This window comes from Canis aureus, chromosome 11 (assembly GCF_053574225.1).
Source record: "Canis aureus isolate CA01 chromosome 11, VMU_Caureus_v.1.0, whole genome shotgun sequence".
NCBI classification, from domain to species: domain Eukaryota; kingdom Metazoa; phylum Chordata; class Mammalia; order Carnivora; family Canidae; genus Canis; species Canis aureus.
The window spans coordinates 19965201-19989057 of NC_135621.1; the positions used below are offsets into that span (position 1 = coordinate 19965201).

Below are 23857 nucleotides of genomic sequence, written 5' to 3' on the forward strand. Positions count from 1 at the left end.
CGCTGTAGCCCATGGCCTGCCCAGGCCACGTGTGGGAAGCTCCCCTCCAGGGTCCCCATAAGGTGGCTGCCTGAGGCCAAGCCAAGCCAAGCCAGGAGCTGAAAGAGGGATGGGACCCTGCGGGGGGTGGTGGTCAGGGAGGCCCAGCCTCGGGTCGCCGCCCCCCACTCCCACCGGGTCAGGGTTTAGGGGCTGGCAGGCTGTGGCCTGGGGGCCAGGGGTCCTCTGGTGGTGCTCCCTCCCCATCAAGGCCCAGGAGGGGTGGGGGACCCACGAGCCGGCTGTGGCTGGGCTGCCCCTGTCCTGAGTTCCTGCTCTCCTCACCTGGACCATCCGGGAGCCCCGTGGCCATGCAGACAGACCCCGGCTCTGACCCAGGGCTACCCCTGGAAATCCCTGCCTGCCTGGAGGTGGAGCAGGGAGCGGATGCGGGAGCTGACCAGGTGTGGGCGCCTCAAGACTTGCTGCAGCCCTGGCCTCCCCCACATGGGGGAACTGAGGCCCAAGCAGAGGCCATGACTGGGTTCCTCTCAAGGAGGCTCAGGGCTGCAGGGAATGGGTGAGGAGGGGCACGCGTGGGTGCCAGCCTCCCAGCTGTCTACGTGTGTGCTGCCACCAAGTGGCGGTGGTGCTCAGCGACCCGACCTCCGCGCCAAGGTCTTAGAGCACACGCATTGCCCGCGCCCGGCAGGCCCGCCCTGGTAACACTGACCCCCAGCCTAGCGGGAAATCCCATGTCCGCTCAGGCCACGCCTGATAAACCCAGGCCCCAGGATGGGGAGGCCCAAAGGTAGTGGTCAGGTCGCCCCACAGGGCTCATAGCTGAACTGCAGGGAGCCGTTGGGACATCTGTGTGCCCACACATTCCTCAAGCAGGCGCTAAGGCCCCACTGGGTGCCCCAGAGCCCCAGACCCTGGAGCTGAGGTCACCGACCCTGCAGCTGAGGACCAAGGGGTCTGCCCTGGACTGAGGGGCTGACGGGGTCCAGAGTCTCAGCCCTAAAGCCCAGCAAATGGGGACCACTGGTCACCCTACCCGGAGCTGATGTCTGCGTGGGGGAGACCGACCACGAGCAGGCCAACCACATGCTTTGTATGGGGTGCCCAGTGTCGGCGTGAGGCTGGGGCTGAAGGCTGGGAGGGCAAGCGGGAAGGACGGGCGTGTGTGTGAGCAGACCGCAGAGGTGAAGGGTCATCAAGCGGCCTGGTTCCAACGGGGTCTGATGGGTGAGAGGCAGGGCGTGGCAGGCCAGTGGCCCTGGGATGTCCTGGGTCCATGGGTATGAGGGAGACGGAACAATATTGGGCCTCCATGACCAGTGGGCCGAGCTCCCCGGGCTGCAGTTGGGGTTTGGACGTGGTCGGGTCTAAGCCGCCTGTTGATGTTCATCCATTGGCCAGGGTTGCCTGCTCATGACTGTGGGTGCCCGCTGGCTCAGGGGTCAGCACAGACACGGATTCCGGCCCGGGGCGGAGGGTCAAGATGGGAATACAGAATAATGAGTAGGGGCGCCCGGTGGCTCAGCAGGTGAGCACCGCCCGCAGTTTAGGGCGTGACCCCGGGGTCCCGGGATCGAGTCCCATGTCCGGCAACCTGTGTGAAGCCTGCTTCTCCCTCTGCCTGTGTCTCTGCCTCTCTCTCTGTGTCTCAGGAATAAATAAATAACATCTTTTTAAAAAGAGAGAGATGGAGACAGGAATTGTAAAAAGGAACCAAATAGAAAATCTGGAGCTGAAAAGTACAACGTCTGAAATGAAGAATCCACTGGCAGGATCCTACAGCAGATCTGGGCATGCAGGAGAAAGCGTCAGCAAACTGGAAGATGAAGCCATTGAAATCGCCCAGTTTGAGGAGCAGAAATAAGAAGAATGAGGAAACGTGGAAGAGCTAGAGCGGCCCTTGGGGTGCCTCCAGGGATGCTGACACACACATCATGGGAACCCTAGGAGAAGGGAGGGAAGCGGCCGTAGATATTTGAATGAATAATAGCCCCAAACTCCCCACAATTGATGCATGACACGAATCTGTATATCCAAGAGTCTCAAAAAACTCCAAGCAGGATAGAGATCCACAGTAGGACACGTTACACCCACGTTGCCCAAGGCCAAGGTCAGAGAGAATCTTGTTGCACACCGGAGATCCGCAATAAGATTTTAAGCAGATCTCTCATTAGAAGGACCGAAGGCAATGCGATGACGTCCTGAAAGCACTGAACGATTTAAAAAGAAACCTTGTCAACCCAGATTTCTCTATCCAGTAAAAGTACCTTCCAAAAAACAAATGGGAAAGTAAGACATTCCCCAATATATAAGATCTGCGGGAGCTGGTCGCTCGTAGACCTGTCGCAGGAGAAATGCTAGAGCGTGTCCCCCCGGCGGAGAGGAAGGGGCCCAGCCGGTAACTCAAAGCCACGTGAAGGAACACACAGGACGCTGTAAAAGTCACGACGTGGAAAAATGTAACATGCCGGCATCACTGCCGTTTGGGGTTGTGACTCCTCTTTTTTTTTTCCTATATGATTTAAAAAGGCAAATGCACGAAACAATAATTATAAATGTGTCAACAGGCACACAATACATAAGGACGTATCTGTGACAGCGGTGCCGGAGGGATGAAGACACACGGGAGCTGCTGCCTGTTGAGACTTAACTGGTATTCTTCAAACGGGGGTGTTATAATGTTAAGATTTTAATTGTAATTTTCAAGAAAACTACTGAGAAAATACCGGAAAAAAATACGCACACAAGGAAGGAAGAAGGGAATCCAATGGTTGCCTTACAGAGATCCGTACCAGAAAAGTCAGGTCGTGGAGGAGCTGGAGGATGAGCCACCGGAGACACACAGGCCGATCCTTCCTTTAAGGTAATCTCCTTAATGTCAAGGGACTAAACTCTCCAATTAAAAGGCAGGGGTTGGCAGAGAGCATAAAAAAACATGATCCATCCACTCCCTGCTGCGTACAAGAGACTCGCTTTATTTATTTTTTTAAAGATTTTATTTATTTATTTTTAAATTTTTATTTATTTATGATAGTCACAGAGAGAGAGAGAGAGGCACAGAGACACAGGCAGAGGGAGAAGCAGGCTCCATGCACCGGGAGCCCGACGTGGGATTCGATCCCGGGTCTCCAGGATCGCGCCCTGGGCCAAAGGCAGGCGCCAAACCGCTGCGCCACCCAGGGATCCCAGATTTTATTTATTTATTCATGAGAGACACAGAGGCGGAGACACAGGCAGAGGGAGAAGCAGGATCCATGCGGGGAGCCCGACGCGGGACTCGATCCCGGGACCCCGGGATCACACCCTGGGCCGAAGGCAGGCGTTAAACTGCTGAGCCACCCAGGGACCCCCCTTAAAAGAATTTTAAAAGAAATAGAAATGATTACAAGAGCTTAGTATAAGCAATCATATGGCAACAAATAGGGAAACCTCGGTGCAGTGGATGAAATCTCAGAAACACACAAACTACCAACACTGGGTCAAGAAGAAATAGAAAATCTGAATCGACAAAAAGACAAGAGATTGAATCAGTAATGGAAAACGTCCCCGAAAGAAAAGCCCAGCAGTAGAGGATTGGTGAAGTCTGTCCAACATTTTTAGAAGAATGAATTTCCCAAGCTCTGTCCAGGAATAGAAGGGGAAACACGGGATCCCTGGGTGGCGCAGCGGTTTGGCGCCTGCCTTTGGCCCAGGGCGCGATCCTGGAGACCCGGGATCGAATCCCACATCGGGCTCCCGGTGCATGGAGCCTGCTTCTCTCTCTGCCTGTGTCTCTGCCCCTCTCTCTCTCTGTCTGTGACTTAAATAAATAATAAATAAAATATTAAAAAAAAAAAAAAAAAAAAAAAAGAAGGGGAAACACTCCTAACTCGTTAGGGATTCTAAAGCCAGAAAGACACTATAGGAAAACCACAGTTCAATACCTTTGTAAGTATAGATGCTGGAAGCCTCAAAGCACTGGCAAGTGGACTGGAGAGGATTGCGCGTCCACCACGTGGGTGCGAGCATGGCTCCACCTGCAGAAAGCAGGGTTCCTCTGCCGCGTTTATGGGGTAAAGGCAAAAACCCCACAGGCCATCTCAGGCGAGGCAGGAAAAGCATTTGACAAGATCCAACCCTCTTTTCATAATAAAAACACTCAGTAACCTGGGAACAGACTGGAACTCCCTGGACACGATGGAGGTCATAGGACAAGCTCACATCTCACTCCTCAGTCAGGGATTGAAGTCTTTACCCCGAAGCCCGGGAACAGCACGAGGATGCCCACTTTCAACATGCGACGCGGTACTGCAAGCGCTAGTCCGGGCGAATAAACAAGAAATAGGTACAAAAGTCATTGAAATTGGGGAAGAATTAAATCACCTCTATTTGCATGGCACCTGGTGGCTCAGCTGTTGAGCACCTGCCTTCAGCTCAGGGCGTGACCCCGAGTCCCGAGTCCCGTATTGGGCTCCCCACAGGGAACCTGCTTCTCTCTCTGCCTGTGTCCCTGCCTCTCTGTCTTATGAGTAAATAAAATCTTTTTAAAAAATTGTTAATGTGGAAAGCTTTCTTGTGTATATTTTACCACAATAAAACTTTTCCCCCCAAAGACTTTGTTTTTTTAAGTAATTTCTACCCCCAGTGAGGGCCTCCAACTTACAACCCCCAATCCAGACTCGCGCCCTCTACCCACAAACAGCAATTAAACACGTTCTATTTTTTATTTTTAGTATTTATTTATTTATTCACGAGAGACAGAGAGAGAAAGGCAGAGACTCAGGCAGAGGCAGAAGCAGGCCCCATGCAGGGAGCCCAATGTGGGACTGGATCCCAGGACCCGGGGGTCCCGCCCTGAGCCCAAGGCAGAGGCTCAACCGCTGAGCTACCAGGGGTCCCTTAAGCACATTTAAAAGGACTCAGCAGGGATCCCTGGGTGGCGCAGCGGTTTGGCGCCTGCCTTTGGCCCAGGGCGCGATCCTGGAGACCCGGGATCGAATCCCACGTCGGGCTCCCAGTGTATGGAGCCTGCTTCTCCCTCTGCCTATGTCTCTGCCTCTCTCTCTCTGTGTGACTATCATAAATAAATAAAAAAATTTAAAAAAAAAGACTTTCACTTTCTAAAAAAAATAAAAGGACTCAGCAGCGCCTGTGGGATTCAGTTCACTGTGAACCTGCCTGCTGATGGGTGCTCTAGGGTGTGGACTTCCTCCTATTCGAAGGAAAATTTAAGAGATTTGTTTCTGCAACAGCTAGTTATCACCTGGAGCCGGGCATTTTTTTTGTTTTAGATTTATTTATTTATTTATTTATTTATTTATTTATTTATTTATGATAGATATATATAGAAAGAGAGGCAGAGACACAGGCAGAGGGAGAAGCAGTCTCCACCCCGGAGCCTGACGTGGGACTCAATCCTGGTCTTCAGGATCACGCCACCGTGGGCCAAAGGCAGGCACCAAACTGCTGAGCCACCCGGGGATCCCTTGGAGCCGGGCATTTAAGGGAAAACCCCACGACAGGGCAGAGGGTCCATCCTCCCTGCTGTTTACATTTCAGAGCTAGCTCTGAGACTGTTGAGAAGAACATTGCTGGCTTGTAAAGCTGGCCAGAGGCCGGTTTAGCTTTTCACAAAGTTGACACCCACCTCAAAAGGGACGGAAAAAATTTACTGGTTTCCTTAAGGAAATGCTCTAGCAGAAGGGAGAGTGGGGAGTCTTTTTCTATTTTGACATCAAGGAAAATTCAAGCTTAGAATTGTATTTATGCTTACAACACGTGGAGGAAGAGCGGCGGGGGGGGGCGGGGGCAGAGAGAGTCGGTGCAAAAGCCCCATGGTGGGCACCCGAGTCACAGGAACTGAGGTGGAGGGAGCAGGGCGGAGGAGGGGCAGAGCAGGCTCGCACTGGGAAGCGGTGGGCTCCCATCCCCCGGCAAGCGCTGAGCAGGGGTGCGGTGGACCGGTGAGCAGGGAAGGAAGCGCAGAGCTGCAGCAATAGCCCAGGGGTGCAGATGGGGCAGGGGGCGGGGCGAGCGCTCAGGGCTGGGGCGGGGCAGGGGGCGGGGCGAGCGCCCAGAGCCGGGGCGGGGCAGGGGCGGGGCAGGGGGCGGGGCGAGTTGGGGCGGGGCAGGGGCTGGGCGAGTGCTCAGGGCTGGGGCGGGGCAGGGGGCGGGGCGAGTGCTTAGAGCCGGGGCGGGGCAGGGGGCGGGCGAGTGCTCAGGTCTGGGGCGGGGCAGGGGGCGGGGCGAGTGCTCAGAGCCGGGGCGGGGCGAGTGCTCAGGGCCGGGGCGGGGCAGGGGGCGGGGCGAGTGCTCGGGGCAGGGGGCGGGGCGAGTGCTCAGGGCTGGGGCGGGGCAGGGGGCGGGGCGAGTGCTCAGGGCCGGGGCGGGGCCGGGGGCGGGGCGAGCGCTCAGGGCTGGGGCGGGGCAGGGGGCGGGGCGAGTGCTCAGGGCCGGGGCGGGGCAGGGGGCGGGGCGAATGCTCAGGGCTGGGGCGGGGCAGGGGGCGGGGCGAGTGCTCGGGGCAGGGGGCGGGGCGAGTGCTCAGGGCTGGGGCGGAGCAGGGGCGGGGCGAGTGCTCAGGGCTGGGGCGGGGCAGGGGGCGGGGCGAGTGCTCAGGGCTGGGGCGGGGCAGGGGGCGGGGCGAGTGCTCAGGGCCGGGGCGGGGCAGGGGGCGAGGCGAATGCTCAGGGCTGGGGCGGGGCAGGGGGCGGGGCGAGTGCTCAGGGCTGGGGCGGAGCAGGGGCGGGGCGAGTGCTCAGGGCTGGGGCGGGGCAGGGGGCGGGGCGAGTGCTCAGGGCTGGGGCGGGGCAGGGGGCGGGGCGAGTGCTCAGGGCTGGGGCGGGGCCGGGGGCGGGGCGAGCGCTCAGGGCTGGGGCGGGGCAGGGGGCGGGGCGAGTGCTCAGGGCCGGGGCGGAGCAGGGGGCGGGGCGAGTGCTCAGGGCTGGGGCGGGGCAGGGGGCGGGGCGAGTGCTCAGGGCTGGGGCGGGGCAGGGGGCGGGGCAGGGGGCGGGGCGAGTGCTCAGGGCTGGGGCGGGGCAGGGGGCGGGGCAGGGGGCGGGGCGAGTGCTCAGAGCCGGGGCGGAGCAGGGGCGGGGCGAGTGCTCAGGGCTGGGGCGGGGCAGGGGGCGGGGCGAGTGCTCAGAGCCGGGGCGGGGCAGGGGGCGGGGCGAGTGCTCAGGGCCGGGGCGGAGCAGGGGGCGGGGCGAGTGCTCAGGGCTGGGGCGGGGCAGGGGGCGGGGCGAGTGCTCAGGGCCGGGGCGGGGCAGGGGGCGGGGCGAGTGCTCAGGGCTGGGGCGGAGCAGGGGGCGGGGCGAGTGCTCAGGGCCGGGGCGGAGCAGGGGGCGGGGCGAGTGCTCAGGGCTGGGGCGGGGCAGGGGGCGGGGCGAGTGCTCAGGGCCGGGGCGGGGCAGGGGGCGGGGCGAGTGCTCAGAGCCGGGGCGGAGCAGGGGCGGGGCGAGTGCTCAGGGCTGGGGCGGGGCAGGGGGCGGGGCGAGTGCTCAGAGCCGGGGCGGGGCAGGGGGCGGGGCGAGTGCTCAGGGCCGGGGCGGAGCAGGGGGCGGGGCGAGTGCTCAGGGCTGGGGCGGGGCAGGGGGCGGGGCGAGTGCTCAGGGCCGGGGCGGGGCAGGGGGCGGGGCGAGTGCTCAGGGCTGGGGCGGAGCAGGGGGCGGGGCGAGTGCTCAGGGCTGGGGCGGAGCAGGGGCGGGGCGAGTGCTCAGGGCTGGGGCGGAGCAGGGGGCGGGGCGAGTGCTCAGGGCTGGGGCGGGGCAGGGGGCGGGGCGAGTGCTCAGGGCCGGGGCGGGGCAGGGGGCGAGGCGAATGCTCAGGGCTGGGGCGGGGCAGGGGGCGGGGCGAGCGCTCAGGGCTGGGGCGGGGCAGGGGGCGGGGCGTGTGCCCAGGGCCGTAGGCGGGGCCGCGCGACCTCGTGGTCCCGGCCCCCACCCCAAGCCTTGGTCTGGCTTCAGCCTGGTGCGACCCCGGGAGGCAGCGCGCTGGATGGAAGTCGGGGCGGAGGGAGAAGCGGAGGGGCGGAGGGTGCCCCCGGGGGGAGGAGGCTGAGGCTCGGCTGACAGCCCCGCAGGCCCGGGGGAGGGGCCGCATCTGTCGAGGGGAGGGGCTGCCCTGGGAGACCTCGAGCCCCGCTGGGGCGGATGTAGGGGTGGGGGCGGGGGTCCAGGGCTCTCCTCACCCCGGCTCGGCCCTTTGCCCCTGATTGCCGCAGTCTGCGCATCCGCACCCGCTCGCCCCGGGAAGAGCCTCTGGATGGTTCCCACCTGTTACAGAGCTTGGAGCACCTTCCCGTCTGGGTGAACGCGCGTCTCCGTCTCCCTGGGGCGGCTGCAGCCCGCGCTCCGGTGCGGCGACCTCCCCCGAGGGGAGACGAGGGACCGCTTCCCCGGGCGGGGCGGGCTCTGGACCACCCGGCGGTTCTGCTCGTTGATGCGTCCTCGACCACCAACAAGCACCAGTTACTGTGGCTGCAATTAAGGCATTTCCCAGCAATCCTGTTCTTCTCTGTCAAATTGTTTTAGTTAATCTGCTTCCATTGCCCTTACGTACAAATTTTCGAATTTGCTTGTCTATGTCTATAAAAAAAAAAAATCTTGCTGGAATTTTTCCTAATGATGTGTTAAATCCGTAGATCGTGTGGGGGAGAACTGACATCTTTAGTACGTTGAACCTTCAAATTCATGAAGATGGTAAGTATTTATTTAGATCTTATCTGATTTCTTTCAACAGCATTTTGTAGCTTTCAGCGCTGAGAACATTTACATATTTTGCTACATTTACACCTAGACATTTTGGGGAGCTATTATAAATGGCAACGTTCTCAACATGTGGTCTCCAGTTATTCATTGCTTGTATATGAGAAGGCAATTCATTTTTATGTGTTGAGCTTATTATATCCTGCAATCTTGCTAAACTCATTTCCTGGTTCTACGAGTTTGGTTCTTTTTTTTTTTTTAATAGATTTCCTGGGATTTTCCACATGGATAACCGTGTTGTTTGCAGATAAGGACAGTTTTATTCTTCTTCTCCAATCAATATGCCTTTTATTTCCTTTTCTTGCCCTATTGCACTGGCTGGAATTCTAATACTGGTGAATAAGAGTGGTGAGAGAGGGCAACCCAGCCTTGGTCCCAATCTCAGGGGGAAGCATTCAGTCTGTTACATGAGGTATGATGTCAGCTGTGGGATTTTTGTCAGTGCCCTTTACTGGGTTAAGGAAGTTTGCCGAATAGAGAAATCTGAACTCACGGTTCTTTTCTTTCAGCACTGAAAAAGATGTCGTATGACCAATGAGAAATCCAGTTGTTCCGTAGGTAACACATCTTATTCCTCTGGCTGCTTTACGACTTTTTCCTTGTTCTTGGTTTTCAGCAACTTGATTATGAAATGTCTTAGTGTGGATTTCTTTCCCAGTTTTCCCAGGACAGGATGTGCTCTGCTTTTCGGAATTATAAGTTTATGTCTTTCACCAAAAGTGAGATGTTTTCAGACATAATGTCCTTAAATATTTTTCAGCCCCACAGCCTTTCTCCTCTCTTTCTGGAACCCCAATGTCATAGGCATTGCCCTGTTCTTGTTGTCCTGTGGGTCTCTGACACTCTGCTCATTTTTTAAGGTCTTTTGTCTCTCTGTTGTGCAGATGAATTTCTGTTGCTGAATTTTCGAGTTCGTTGATTTCCTCTTGTCATCTCCATGCTGGTATTGAATCCATCTTGTGAAGGTTTTTTTCCCCCCTTTCAGTGATTCTATTTTTCAGTTCCAACATCTCCATTTGCTTTTTCTTTCAGTCTTTCTCTCTGCTCAGTCATTCTATTTTAATATTTGTGTTAAGACTATTTGCAATTTCTGGCATCTGTATAGTAATCATTGCTTTAAAGTCCCCGTCGGATCATTCAGACATTGGGGTTATCACATCACTGGTGTCTATTACCATTTCCCACATGAGTTGAGATTTTCATGTTTTTCGTTTGCAAGTGATTTTAGTTTCGATCCTGGACATTTTGAGTGTTATGTCATGAGACTCTGGATCTTCCCCCTGCCCCATGGAGAATGTCATTGCCTTGCTCTGGTCCTCTGTGGGCTGTGGTTCCAAAGTAAGTTTAGTATTCAAAGTCGTTGCTGTTCTTTTTATTTTTTTTCCAGGATTTTATTTATTTGACAGAGAGAGCACAAGCAGGGGGACAGGGGGAGCAGCAGAAGGAAAGGGAGAAGTAGGCTCCCTGCTGAGCAGGGAGCCCGATGATGCGGGACTCGATCCCAGGACCCCAGGATCATGACCTGAGCCATGAAGGCAGACGCCTCACCGACTAAGCCCCCCAGGCACCCCAAGTCTTTGCTGTTCTAGTCAGGGCCATCCTGTGGTCACTCTGAGACTTGAGTGGTCTACCTACTAGATCAATTCTCCAAATATTTGATATGCTAATGGGGATGACATCCACACGCACTAGATCAGAGGTGAGCCCAGGAGTCTGAAACTTAATCTCCTGGGCTCCTTGCCCTAAGCTTCTTTCTCTCCACTATTTTCCTGGTACTTTCCAGTTACCTGAGGTTCCCCTTCCTCCACCAGAAACTGTCCACTTCTGCATTTGTGACGCATTTGGGGCCAAATGGCAGGAGGACGTAGAGGGAAAAAGGCTGCTGATGAGCAAGTTCATTAAAGTTCCGGGATCTGAGATCAGTATACAAAAACCAACTGTGTTTCTTTATGTGAGCAATGCTCATTCCAACAATAAAATTGAGAAAACAGTTCCATTCATAACAGCACTGAAAAGAATAAAACAATTCAGAGGATGTTGAGCAAAGGAGTGTAAGACTTCTACACTCAAAACTACACAGCATTTCTAAATGATCGTAAAGAAGATCTAAAGTGGAGAGACATCCAATGTTTATGGACTGGAAAACTCATTAATGTTAAGATGGCCACACTCCCCAACTGATTGATAGTTTGAATGCAATCCCTAGCAAAGTCAGAGTGTTTGAGGGACTTTTTGGGCAGAAATTAGCAATCTGATCATATATATATTTGTATGGACATACAGAGGACAGAAAATAGCCAAGCAATCCTGAAAAGGAACAGACCTGGAGAATTTACAGTTTCTTATTTGAAAACCTAACTATAGAGCGACAGCAATAAAGACAGTGTGTTCTCGTGCTAGGATCGACATAGAGATCAATGGGACAGGGCCGAGTCTGGAAATAGACTCAGATCTATTGTCAATTGATTTTTGACGAAGGTGCCAAGGCTCTCGATGGGAAAAAAGGACACTCTTTTCAGCAAACAGGGCTGTGACGACTAGAAACCCATGTAAAAACCAGCATCTGGACCCCTACCTCACACCATACACAAAAATTTAACTCAAAATCAACCATAAACCTCAATATAAGAGCTAAAGCTATAACACTTTTGAAAGGAAACATAAGAAAATCTATGTGACCTTGAGATGGGCAGTGTCTCACGTACAGCTCCACGGGCAGGGATCTGTGAAAGAAAAAATAGATTTAGAGTTTGATCAATAGTATAGGTTTTGCACTTCAAGGGACAACAGTAAGAAAATGAAAAGTTTGCAGACCGTATGTGACTAGGGGTTTGTACTTAGAACACCTGTGACTCAAATATAAGACAAACATACACATAAGGGGCGCTGGGTGGCTCAGTAGTTGAGCATCTGACTCTTGATTTCTGCTCAGGGTGTGACCCTGGGGTCCCGGGATCGAGTCCCATGTCGAGCTCCCTGCATGGAGCCTGCTTCTCCCTCTGCCTGTGTCTCTGCCTCTCTCTCTCTGTGTCTGTCATGAATAAATAAATAAAACCTTTAAAAAATAATAAAATCTTTTTTAAAAAGACAAAGATACACTTGAAATTGTCATGTGTATTTTACCACAATTAAAAACAAATATAAATTTTTAAAGATTTATTTGAGACAGAGGGAGAGAGTGTGCATAAGTGAGTGTGGGGGGAGTGGCAGAGGGAGACAGAGGGTGGATCCCAGGCTGACTCCCCACTGAGTGAGGAGCCTGATGTGGGGCTGGATCTCACCTGAACTGAAATTAAGAGTCTGACACTTATGCGGCTGAGCCACCCCGGGGCCCCCAAAACACATCACTTGTAAAATAGCAAGAGTGGGGATCCCTGGGTGGCTCAGCGGTTTAGCGCCTGCCTTTGGCCCAGGGCGCGATCCTGGAGTCCCAGGATCGAGTCCCACGTCGGTCTCCCAGCATGGAGCCTGCTTCTCCTTCTGCCTTTCTCTCTCTCTCTCTCTCTCTATGTCTATCATGAATAAATAAATTTTAAAAATCTTAAAAAAAAATAAAATAGCAAGAGTAAGACAACCAAGTAAAAAATAGGCCCTAAATGTTATGAGACATTCAGCAAAGGAAGGAGGAGGGCAGCTGGGTGCCTTCTAAAGATCTAAAGACCTGGACAGCCCCGGTGGAGCAGCGGTTTAGTTCCGCCTGCAGCCTGGGGCGTGATCCTGGAGACCCCGGATCGGGTCCCACATCGGGCTCCCTGCGTGGAGCCTGCTTCTCCCTCTGCCTTTGTCTCTGCCTCTCTCTCTGTGTGTGTGTGTCTCTATGAATAAATAAATTTAAAAAAAAATCTTTAAAGATCTAAAGACCTTCTAAAAGGCCTGATACGATTCGAAAAGATGCTCAGCATCCTTAGTTATTGGGAAAATCCAAATTGGAAGGACAGGCAGCAGCCTTTCACCGCCAGCAGGACGGCTGGAGTCAGAGGGACAGGCGACAGCAGGTGTTGACAAGCTGTGGAGGCCCCAGGACCCCCACCGGTCTGTGGGGCAGTAGGTCGCAAAGCCACTGCCTCAAGGTCAAGCACAGGTCGCCGCAGCCTCGGGATCGCCGCTCCTGGGCCCCTGGGTTCCTGGGCTCCTGGCCGAGAGCAGTGCCAGCTCGGGCACCCGCGGGAGCTTGTGCAGGGAGGTTCTGCGCCCCAGGACCCGTGACCCGCACACCTGAGAAGAGCCAGGCCCCCGCCAGTCGGGGACAGACGACGGGATCCGCCTGCAAGCCCGATTACCTGGGGCGGCCTCTGCTCAGGGCGCCCCAGCCAGGACCGTAGGGCCTGACCCCGCGGGGAGGTGGGCACAGCAGGTGCACCGCGGGCAGGGTGCCTGCCCGGGAGTCTGCGGAGTCGTGGGCCCGGGGCGGATCCCGCAACTGCTGAAGGTAGGTGGATTCTATGGGATGTAAATGACTCGTCGGTAAAGCCGTTTTAAAAATACTTCTCGGGGTGTTTTTTTTTAGATTTCCATTTAATTCTCTGAGAAATGTTTAAAGTGGCTCAGAGCATTAGTATGTATGAGAAGAATTTTGTTTTTCATCAAAAATAGAGCCAGCTGAGAGCCAGAGGCTGGCCTGGCCCCCCTGCGACCCCCACACCCTCGGGGTGTGCCCACCCTCCCTCCCATGTCTTGGAGCCACCGCACCACACACACCCCCACCCCCATACACACACCCACTGACCTCACGCGCCTCACTCACGCCCCCGTGCACAGGCACACGGCGCAGTGTCTACCCTCCTATGCACAGAGGCCCTTCCGGGGGCTCCTCGGGGACGTCCCAGACCTTGGCCAGCGCCCGAGGCCCACAGGGCGAGGGGTGGGAATGGGGTCAGGGGCTTGCCCTCCTGGTAGGACACTCTGGGCCCAGGAGGTGTGTTTCTTCAGGTGCATGAAACTGCCCTGCCCCCACCCCACCCCCAGACTGTGGCCTGACCCTGTCCCCCGCCTGCCGCTCCGGGGCCACAGCTACTCCCATCAGCTCCTGAGGCCGCGGGGAGCAGGGGGGACAGGGGAGGGCGGGGACCACGTGAGATGACAGCAGGGACACAGTGTCCCAGAGACTGGGCGGGGGGCGGGGGGCAGTGGACCGAAGTGATGAGTCCTCAGCTGCCCCCAGCCCCGGCTCCCCGCTCAGCCCAGCACAAGGCAGGGGGCCAGGGCCGCTGTCGCCCTAATCTTCGGGGTCACTGTACTTCCCCTGGGGGCTTCCTGGGGGGTCCTCCCAAGCCTTCGTCCTTCCCTGGGTCCTACCGACCTCCCACCTCCCGAAGCACCTGGACCCACCCAGTGTTGGTCTGGGCTGAACCCCTGGCCTGGGTGCTGAGCACGCCCAGTGGACTTGCTGCAGGGTGCCCGCAGCTGACGCCCGCCCCCAGCTTCAGCTCAGCGCCCTGCGGGTCCCCTCGGCCCTGGGCCACACCTCCTCCCACCTCCATCCCCCTCTCGGGGAACCCCCGTTTCCCCGGGCCACATCCCCCCACGGCTCCCTGACTGTAGGCTCTGCTAGGCCCGGGCTGCCTGGGGGGCCCAGGGACATCCTGATCACCCTGTGGGACCCACCCGGGCTCACAAGCCTGTGGGCCCGGCCCCGCTTCACAGGTGATGGCCCTGCAGCTGTGTGCAGAACAGTCAGGGGGCAGGAGGACGGGGGGGTGTACAGGATGGGGGGACGGGAGGGCTGGGGAGCAGGAGGGTGGGGGGGCAGGAGGGCAGGGGAGACAGGAGGGCAGGGGACAGGAGGGCAGGGGACAGGAGGGCCGGAGGCAAGAAGGCGGGGGGGGGGGGGGCAGGAGAGGGGCAGGAGGGTGGGGGGGGCAGGAGGGTGGGGGACAGAAGGGCCGGGGGCAGGACCTTGGGCTGCAGCCTGGCCCCCCCACACTCCCCGTCCCCTCGCCCACACCGGGGGCTGCTGGGCCGCAGAGGGGAGGGCGAAGCAGCAGTGGCGGCCACAGCATGAGGCATGGACCAGGCTCCGCAGCCCGAGGTCCCGCCCACGTGCACTCACACTCGCCCACGAGACGTGCTGTCCCGACACGCACACAGATCAACACACCCGCGGCTGCCCACATGCCTACAAGCACACGCATGGAATCGCTCACCATTGGTGTGGCCCAAGGGGCCCTCCTGATCCCTGCTAGACTCAGGGACCCCACAGCAGCGGGGCCTGCTCCTGAGGCCCGCCAGGTCCTGGGTCAGCCAGCCCCTCTGGTCCCTGGCTGCGGGACCCCGCCCCAGCTCTGCCCCAAGCCCTGGGCCTCAGCCCACCCCACGTGGAGCAGGTTGAGGGGGGACTCCGGCCACAGAGCTGGGCTGGGGAAGAGGCCGGGACTCCGTCTCGGAGGGGACTCTGCGCTGGCCCTTCTGTTCCTCTGTAGGGAGACTGCCCAGGCTCCTGGCTCGGCCTCAGGGCCTTTGCACCCGCTATTCCTTCTGTCGAAAAGCTGACGGTGACCCCTAAGATCCCCATCACCCCATCTCTCTGTCACATCCTAAAAGCATCAGGCCGGTTTGTCCGGGTCACTGTCTCTGGCAGTGGTGAGCCCCGAGAACCTGGAATGCCTGGTTCCCTCTGGAGTGAAAAGGGCCCTTTGAGCTCACGTGGGCCGGGCTGGGTGAACAGACCCCAGATGATGGGGGGATTCCTAGGATGTGGGGTCTGCGGGGTGGCCACGCCGGGGCCCAAACCCTGACACGGGCATCGCTGGGCTCCTAGTGCCCTGTGTGCCCCCAGCCCCCAAGCTGGTGACGTGGACAAGCATCCCCGTGCTCCCAGGACCCCACCACCCGGGGCAGCTCCCGGTGTCTGGGGTCCCGGACTCCTGTCTGGCCCGGCCCAGCCCTTCCTGGTCTTGTGGCCCCAGGAGCAAGTGCACCTGCAACCCAGGGAGGCCCCACCACCTACCACCCCTTCTCCCCCGCGGGGCCAGCACCTGGCTCCAACCCTCCCACCCACCCAGGGGGCCGGTGGGGTGGGCGTCCCACGTTCTCAGGTGAGCCCGACGGCCCCCCCGGCAGGCGGGCGGCTCCCTGCCTCTCCCCGTGCAGCCTCCTGGCCGGACAGGTGAGGGCGGCTGGTGGCCAGATCACAGAGAGCTCACCTGGCTGGGTCCCCAGGGCACCCTCCTCCTCCCCCTCCCCAGGTGGGGGGGTCCCTGACCCAGCTTCCTCCTCCTGTGTGGGGCCCGGCCAGGGAAGGGGGGCTGTGCGGGGCTGGGGCAGGCCTGAGTGCCAGGAACTCGGGGGGCGGTTGTGTAATCAAAGCTCGGGCTCTGGCCAAGGCCGCCCGGGAAGCTGCTGGCCTGGAAGTCATGTGCTGGAGGCTGGGGCCCCCTCGGCCCCCCTGATCTGAGGCCTCGGAGAGGGCACGGGCCCCTTGAGATGCCCTGGGCTAGCGACTGCATGGGGCCCTGCACCCCTCAGCCACAGCCAGTCCTCAGGAGGTGAGTGGGGGCCCTGGGAGCTCCCCCCACCCCTCAGCCCCGAGGGTTGGCGCCCGGCCCAGCTGCCACCCTCCTGGCGCCCCCCCGCCCTGCCCTGGGAACTCCTGGTGCCCCGGGGAGGGCCACGGGCCTGTCCTGCTCCCCGGCACCCCCCACCAAGAGCTGGCCCAGTGCACTTCCTTCCGCGCTCCCACTGGTGTGGGCCCTGCCAGCCAAGGTCACCCCGGGCCAGGCAGGGGTCCTGGGGTCCTGCCAGGGATCACTTCCCTTTTCCGTGAAGCTCCGGCATCAAAGCCACCCTAAGGTTTCGTTTCGATGGGCTGCCGCTGGGAATAGAGACTCAAGGCCCCGACAGCTGCAGCCGTTGCCCTAGGCTGTACCCCCCTCCAGTGACTCTGAGGCCTGGCCCCCGACGGCAGCCCGGGGCGCCCACCGCCCTCCCAGGGCCCGGCGGTGGGCACCCATCAAAGCCGGGGCTGCTCCGGAAGCGCAGGGGGGCCGAACCTGGATGTGGCTCCGGATTCTGGTTCTTTCCACAATGATCTCTGGATTCCATGCAGCCCCCCATGAGTCCTGAAGGGTGGACGCTGTGCAGAACTGGACCAAGCGGCTCTAGGGGAGCCCTGAGTGTAAACAGACCCAAGATGAGTGGCCTCGGCGCCCCCCACCCAGCAGAGGCCCGCGGGAGCCAGGGGACCGGGCGGAGCCAGCAGCCGGTCTCAGAGGACAGGCCAGCATTTCAGGGACTGTCCCCTCTGCTCCAGCCAGGCCGTCCGCAGGGCCACCTGCGCAGCTAGGAGTGGGACAGGGGGACAGCGGGACAATGGGACAGTGGCAGCCAGGGGCGGGGAGTCAGAGGCCGGCCCACGGCGGGTCCCCCAGGTCCCAGGTCCCAGGTCGCACCTGCCCTGGTGCTTGCACAGCCCTCTGACCCTGGGCACTGAGGGGCCTGCAGGGGCCCTGCAGGTGGCCGTCCAGGGTGGGGGTGCCCGGGCCACGAGCAGGGAGCCCGGGGCTCAGGCGGCAGGTTAGGACGGGGCAGCCCTCGCAGCCAGAGCCCTGGGACTCTGAAATCTCACCCTGGGGGGACCCCCACGGGGGCCGCATCCTTGGCACTTCCAGTGGCCTGTGCCCTGCACCCAGCCTAGGCCCCCCCCCAGGCCCCCCAGGGGTCCCCAGCCAGGCTCACGGCTGCTCGTTTCCATGTGCGGGCTCGATGGGGGGGCCCCTCTCAGGCCTGTTTCCCAAGCACAGACCTGCCCTGCATGGGGGAAGGGGGCCGTGGGGGTGGCCCGATTGTGCGGTCACCTGGGAAGTGGGGTGGCCAAGCTGCCTCCCTCTGCCCCTTCCTGTGGGGGGCTCCACGCGGCCCCCACCTGGGCCTGACCTCGGCCTCCTCTGGCCTCAGCTGCCCTGCTGCCCCCACACCCCTGGGTGCCCCCAGCCGCATCCTGTCCTGCTCCCCATCATCCCCAGCAGATCTGGGGCCTCCAACACCCCGGGGCTGCCCCCCAGGCTGCCCACCCACCGGCACCCTGCGCAGTTACTCTGGGACCAGCCCTTCCCGAGCTCTGAACGTGACACACTGTCCTCCAGGGCCCTGCTCGAGGCTACGACGTGCGGGCCCGGGCTGGGGGGACGGGGTAGCCGCGGCTCCGCGTTTGCGGTGGGGGATGAGGCACAGAGGACAGTGTCCCCGGGGGGAGTAGCACCGGGTCAGCGCCGCTCCGTAGGGCAAGCCTCTCCTGCGCACGCACACTGACTGGTGCCCACCCCCTGCGCCCCCTGGGGCGTCCTCCCTGCACGAGGCCTCCTGGGCACCAGCGGCCCCTGCCTGCGACCAGCCCTGCCCAGGGCCTCCCCCTGAGGGGTCAGTGCCTAGCGCCTGAGTAGAGGCACGTGGCACTCCCCCCGCTTGGCTTGGGGTCCCCCACACGCTCGAGCTCCATGGGTGACGGCTGGGGGCTGGGGGCTGGGTGCACACACCAGGACGGGCATGTGGGCAGAGGGGGTGGTGCCCACGCCCAGCCCAGCATCCTCAGCTGGAGAGTGACATGTGAGTCACCGTCACCAGAGTGCAGACCCGGAGGCTGCAGATCCTCAACTGTCCTCGAGTGTCCCCCAAGGCTGCCAGGTGTGGGTCCTAGCAGGGGGCATGGGAGGGGCCATAGCAGGGGGGCCGGGGCAGGGCAGTAGGAGGCGGGCTGTGTTCCTAAACGCCCCATCCACCCCCCCATCTGCCCGAGTGGAGGGGGCTGCGCTGGGGGTCCCTGGGCCCTAAGGATTCCTCAGGAAAGGCTTGCCAAGCCCCCCGCAGGCGGGGGACATCCCCGACTCCCCGCAGACTGAGCCCAGCCCCCCTCAGCCCCCCCGGCCACCCCCCTCAGCCCCCGGGGCCCCTCCCCGCCCCCTCCCGCCTCTGCTGGTTCCAGGTCTCAGGTTCCGAGCTCCCAGGGCAGTCAGCGCCACGGCGGTGGGTGAGGGTGAGCCGCGGGGACAGGACACCCGGGGGCACGGGGAACCCCGGCTGCAGGCAGCTGACCATCCTCCAGGCCTGTGTGTCTGCTGCGACCACGCCTGGACCTGACCGTGGCTCCCACCCACCACCTTGTCCTCCAGCTCTCAGGCCAAGGCCCAAGCAACCGGCACTGCCCCCCACCTGACTCCACCTGCCCCTGCTCTCTGCCAGGAAGGCCTTCTCACTCCCTCCACCTAGCAAACTTCTACTCACCCTTCAGAACCCCTCCCAGCCACCTGCGGGGCAGCATGGACCACCCCCCACCTCTTCCTGAGTGGCCTGAGCGAAGACCCCTTCCTCCTCCGCTTCTGACTGAGCATCCCTGGAACAGAAGCCAGAGGTCCTCTTGGGGCCACCTCCAGATGCGGCCCCCACACTAGGGGTGGCAAGGCGGGCAAGCACACAGGCCGGCGCTCTGTCGGGGGAGGGCCCCTCCCCCAAACCTTTTACCGCACCACCTTACCCAATAAACACAGCGACTGTTATATACAAAACAATTTAATTGAAATACCTGTATAAAAAATATGATCTCGAGACATCACTTTTGAACTGAAGGAAACCCCATCCCCGATGCCTACGCACACCAGGATCACAGAAACACGGCTGCTACAATAAATTAAAGGCTTGAGACTCTGCCCCCCACCCCCCGCCTCCAGAGCCAACAAGCAGACTGTACAAGGTCAATAATTTAAAACCCGCCCCCACCCCGCCCCTGAGGCGCAGAGCCCTGGTGGCGGTCACCCTCACCCCTTAAATTAGCCACTGTACAAGTCCATCTTCCGACAGACACAGGTAGGATCAGGACCTGGGGTACACACAGCCGCGCCCCCCACTCCAGGCGGAAGAAGGTGGGGGCGCCAGGAGGGAACCTCCACGAATAAATTAAACAATAAATAGCCCTCCTCGGGGTCAGACCATAAATAGAGGGGCACGGGTGCACACCCCGCCAGCCCCGACGTTGCATTGCTTGTGCACGGACTTGCCCGGACCAACACCGGGGACACGCAGGAGGGGGGCACGCCGGCGGTGTCCCAGAGAGATGAGGCCACAGGACGTGCTCCTGGGCCCTCGATGGGCCGTCCCAGGGTGGCGCACTGCCTGCACCCGCCCAGCTGGGCCTCCCTCGGACCGGAGCGTCTTTGGACAGACAGAGCTTGAGAACACCAAGTCCCGCGACAGCAGCGTTCGGAAAGGCACTCAAAGCAGAGGAAGCAGCCCGGTGCCTGAGGCAGAGGTCACCGGGAGCCAGAGGTCACTGCTTCCGCACGAAGCGGCCGCAGCGGGTCGGTCCCTCCGGCTCCCGCGAGCCAGGCCCGGGCGCCTCCTCACAAGCTCTCACTGCTGGAGGTGGTGCTGGCCCCGTCGTCCACATCCAGGGCACAGAGGCGCAGGTCACAGCTCTCGGCGGGGGCCCCCTCGGCGCCCAGCATCCAGGGGTGTGCTGAGATTTGGTCAAGCGAGGGCCGCTCTGAGGGCCGCAGCGACAGACACCACTGGATGAGCTGCTGGCACTCTGGGGAGCGCAGGCCGCAGGGTCAGGACGCCGCCCGGCCAGGCCCTCCAGCCCCCCCCCCCCCCCCCCCCCCCCGTGCCCCCACAGCAGCCCTGCACCCAGCGCGCACCTGGGGAGACTCTCCTCCGGAAAAAGAGGCGGCCCCGGAGAATCTCCTCGTCCTGCTCGAAAGGAATGTCCCCACACACCATGTCGTAGAGCAGCACGCCCAGGGACCACACGGTGGCCGAGCGCCCGTGGTAGCGGTGGTAGCGGATCCACTCCGGGGGGCTGTACACCCGGGTCCCTGGGGGACACACGGGCGTCAGGGCGTCCGCCCGGGGCCGGCGCCCCCACCGCACCGGCGCCCTAACCAGTGACTAAGGCGGCAGGGGCCAGGGCCGGGCCGGCCTCCAAATCCTGCTCGTCATCACCCTGGAAAAACCGGGGGGGGCGCGGCCTCCCCAGCTGGCCCAGCGCGGCCCTGGAAAGGGGGAGGAGGAAGGAGAGAGGAGGCAGGAGGCAGGAGGGAGGGCGGGTCACATGAGCGCGGGCTCGGGTTTCACAACAAACAGATGTAAGCGGAGGCCGGAGGCGCCGGGAGGCGGCGGGGGGAGCGGCGGGGGCGGGGGGCGGGGAGCCCCGGCTTCCCCGCGCTCCGCAATGCGGGGATTTCTGCGGCGCCGCCCCCGCTCGGCACGCACGCAGCGCCCGCCCCGCGCAGGGGAGGCCCGGGCACTCCCCGCGCACCCCCGCGCCGCCGGCGGGGGCAGCCTCGAGCCGGGCCCGCGCCCCCCGCGCCCCCCCCCGCGCGCGGCCGCCAACAGTCACCGCGGGGCCGCCGGCCGGCGCTCACCGTCGAAGTCCGTGTACACCGTGTCCTTGAGCAGCGCGCCCGAGCCGAAGTCGATGAGCTTCAGCTCCCCGGAGCGCAGGTCCACCAGCAGGTTCTCGTCCTTGATGTCGCGGTGCACCACCCCGCAGCCGTGGCAGTGGCGCACGGCCGCCAGCACCTGCGCGAAGAAGCGGCGCGCCAGCGGCTCGTCCAGGGCGCCGCGCTCCGTGATGAAGTCGAACAGGTCCTGGGCCGGCTCGGGCCGCTCGAGCACCAGCAGGAAGCCGTCGGGCCGCTCGAACCAGTCCAGCAGGCGGATGACGCCGCGCGCGCCGCCCGCCGCGCCCACCTTGCGCAGCAGCACCACCTCGAGGGGCACGGCCGCGCCGCCCTGGGGGGGACACGGCGGTCAGCGCGCCCCCCGCCCCGCCCGCCCGCCCGCCCCCGCGGCGCCCGCACTCACGATGCTGCCCCACTCGGTCACCCGCTCCTTCACCACGTGCTTCACCGCCACCTGCGGAGGGGAGGGGCGCGGGCGGTCAGCGCGGCCCACACGCCACGGCGCGCGGCGGCCGACCAGCCCCGGTCCGCCCGGCGGCCCGACTCACCGGGAGCCCGTCGGCGATGCGAGTGCCCGCGTACACGGTGCCGAAGCCGCCGCTGCCCAGCACGGCGCCCACCTGGTACAGCTTCTCGAAGCTCTCCTTGTCCGCCTTGCCTGCGGGAACGGCGCGGGCGGGGTTGCTGCGGCCCGGCCCCCGCGCCCCCGGGTCCCCCGCGCCCCCGAGTCCCCGGCCCCGCAGCCCCCGGCCCCCCGCGCCCCCGCGCCCCCGGGTCCCCCGCGCCCCCGCCCCCGCCTACCCGGCTGCAGGATCTTCACCGGCAGGTGGTCCACGCCGCCCGGCCCGCACAGGTGCGCCAGGGAGCCGAACTTGGAGAGCAGCATCGCGGGCGGCGGCGGGGCGCGGGCCCGCGGCCCCCGGGCTGTCCGCCGCCTCTCACCCGGCCCGGCTCCCCGCGCGGCCCACACGCGGGACGGCGGCCTCCCGAGCCGCGGACCGGGGCGGCCGCAGGGCCAGGCGGGAGCGCCGAGAGCCGCTCGGGAGAGGCCGTCCGCGCGGCACAGGGCCCCGGGCCGACCGCGCGTGGACCGCGTGCGCGCGCAGCACCCCGCCGCTCACACGCCCCGCCGCCTCGCCCCGGGCTTTTGGGCCGCGGCGGCCGGATCCCTCCGCGGGGGCGGGGCGAGCGGGACCCCGCCCCCTTCCGCCCGGGCCGCGCCGCGGGGCCGCCCCCGGGGACGCGCGCGGGGCTCCGAGGCGGCGGGGCGGCGGGGCCGGGCGCGGCCACCCCGGGTCGGCGGGGGTCGGGGCCCGGGGCGCGGGGCGGGCCGCCCGGGACTAGCTCGCCGTGAGCGAGCCGCGGAGGTGCACGGCGTGGCGTGGCGGCTCACGTCACTCCTCCCCCGCGCGCGCGCACGAACTCACCGCGCACGCGCGGCCCCTGCGCGGGCGGCGGCCGAGGCGCGTGGGGCGGGGCCGCGGGAGCCAATGGAAGCCGGGGCTTCCAAAGGGCCCCGAAGCCCCAGCCAATGGCGGTGCGGGGGCGGGGCGAAGCCTCTGCAGGCCCCGCCCCAGGCCGTGCCGGGAAGGTCACTCGCGGCACGCGCGCCCACCGCCTCTGCCGTGGCCCGGGTGCCGAGCAGGGGCGCCCCCGCGCGTCCCGGGCCAGCGAGCGCTCCCCGGCCGTCCGCGCACCCCGGCGCGCAGCTGGCCCAGCGGGGGGGGGGGGCGCTGCCCACGCCCCCGCGGGGATCCCGTCCGGCCCTGCGCCCCGGCGGGAGCTCGCACCCCTGAGCCGCCGTCTGACCCGGCCTTGACCTCGAGGTCCCTCCCCTATCGCGCCCCCCCTCCGGGGTCCCTCTGCTCTGCGTTGGGCACCTGGACCACCTGGACCGCCTGGACCGCCTGGACCGCCTGGACCACCGCCTGCCGCTCCCCGGGCCCCCCGCCGACCACCGTCACGGGGGCTGCACCTGAGCGCGGCGGCCCGGCCCCGAGCAGCCCAGGTCCACACGGAACAGGCGGCCGACCTCGGCCCAAGGTCACCGCCCGAGAGTGAGCCGCTGCTGCCAGCGACGGTAGATACTGGAGCTGTCCACACCCGCGGCCCCTTCCCCGACCCACAGAGATCCGGGTAGCCCAGAGGCCCAGGCCAGCATCGCATCGTCTGGGCTTCGTGTGGCCTGTGGGCCGGGCTGGGGTCACCCGGGTCACCTCCAGGTGTGTCCCCCGCAGGCACACCCACCTGCCTGACGGACCTGGGGCCTGCTGGCTCCCCGCAAACCCTGGCTGTCCTTCTGGCTGCTACGACTGTCCCCGGGGCAGAACCTGGACCCTCCCGAGGCCCAGCCCCCAGCTTCCCAGCTTCCAGGAGCTCTACCTGCCGCCCTCCTGAGCAAGGACGTGGGGGCGGGCTGGGGGGGAGCCAGACCCAAGGTAGGAGACAGGAGCCCCCCTTCCGCCGAATCCACCCAGCACCTGCCAGGGAGGAGGGGCCGTTGTGCACTCGCAGGGCTTCCCAAAGGCCAGCAGAGGGTTCCAGAGCCTGCCCCTCGGGTCGGGCTGTGATGGGAACGATGGAGGGTGCTCCGGGTCTAGGTGAGGACCACGGCGACTTGTGGTTGAGGTAGGCCTGACTCAGTGGCCACCCCTGGGCCTCCAGCACATCGTGCGCACCTCCCGGCCGGTCCTCCTCATGTGCCCTGGCCTGTGCACCCAGTGG

At 62.6% G+C, this 23857-nt stretch overlaps 1 protein-coding gene and 3 long non-coding RNA genes across 6 annotated transcripts; 2 read left to right on the forward strand and 2 right to left on the reverse strand.

The window, feature by feature from the left end:
• Positions 1 to 8128: 8128 nt before the first annotated feature.
• Positions 8129 to 10779, forward strand: LOC144323501 (uncharacterized). Its single transcript, XR_013388911.1, has 3 exons — positions 8129 to 8678; positions 8950 to 9156; positions 9254 to 10779. It is a non-coding gene; the product is annotated as an uncharacterized LOC144323501 (long non-coding RNA).
• Positions 10111 to 17620, reverse strand: LOC144323500 (uncharacterized). Its single transcript, XR_013388910.1, has 3 exons — positions 16733 to 17620; positions 11619 to 11775; positions 10111 to 11467 (listed from the first exon to the last, which is right to left on the reverse strand). It is a non-coding gene; the product is annotated as an uncharacterized LOC144323500 (long non-coding RNA).
• On the forward strand, positions 15968 to 19381 carry LOC144323499 (uncharacterized). Of its 3 annotated transcripts, XR_013388909.1 has the most exons (3): positions 15968 to 16228; positions 16789 to 18362; positions 18661 to 19381. It is a non-coding gene; the product is annotated as an uncharacterized LOC144323499 (long non-coding RNA). The 3 variants fall into 3 exon arrangements; XR_013388907.1 differs by lacking the exon at positions 15968 to 16228 and having other exon boundaries at positions 16289 to 18362; XR_013388908.1 differs by lacking the exon at positions 15968 to 16228 and having other exon boundaries at positions 16289 to 18362; positions 18848 to 19381.
• On the reverse strand, positions 19229 to 22100 carry PIM3 (Pim-3 proto-oncogene, serine/threonine kinase). Its single transcript, XM_077914042.1, has 6 exons — positions 21935 to 22100; positions 21682 to 21791; positions 21537 to 21587; positions 21095 to 21464; positions 20369 to 20545; positions 19229 to 20259 (listed from the first exon to the last, which is right to left on the reverse strand). Exons 1-6 carry the CDS (start codon positions 22017 to 22019, stop codon positions 20072 to 20074), a joined length of 981 nt encoding a protein of 326 aa, XP_077770168.1. The 5' UTR covers positions 22020 to 22100; the 3' UTR covers positions 19229 to 20071.
• Between the last annotated feature and the right edge of the window lie 1757 nt (positions 22101 to 23857).

Excerpts from the sequence above, each read along its gene's own strand:
- PIM3 (XM_077914042.1), bottom strand. The coding sequence starts at position 22,019 with ATGCTGCTCTCCAAGTTCGGCTCCCTGGCGCACCTGTGCGGGCCGGGC. Across the intron at positions 21,792-21,934 it reads GGTGAAGATCCTGCAGCCGG|GCAAGGCGGACAAGGAGAGC; the intron begins GTAGGCGGGGGC and ends CCGTTCCCGCAG. Across the intron at positions 21,465-21,536 it reads TGACCGAGTGGGGCAGCATC|GGCGGCGCGGCCGTGCCCCT; the intron begins GTGAGTGCGGGC and ends TGTCCCCCCCAG.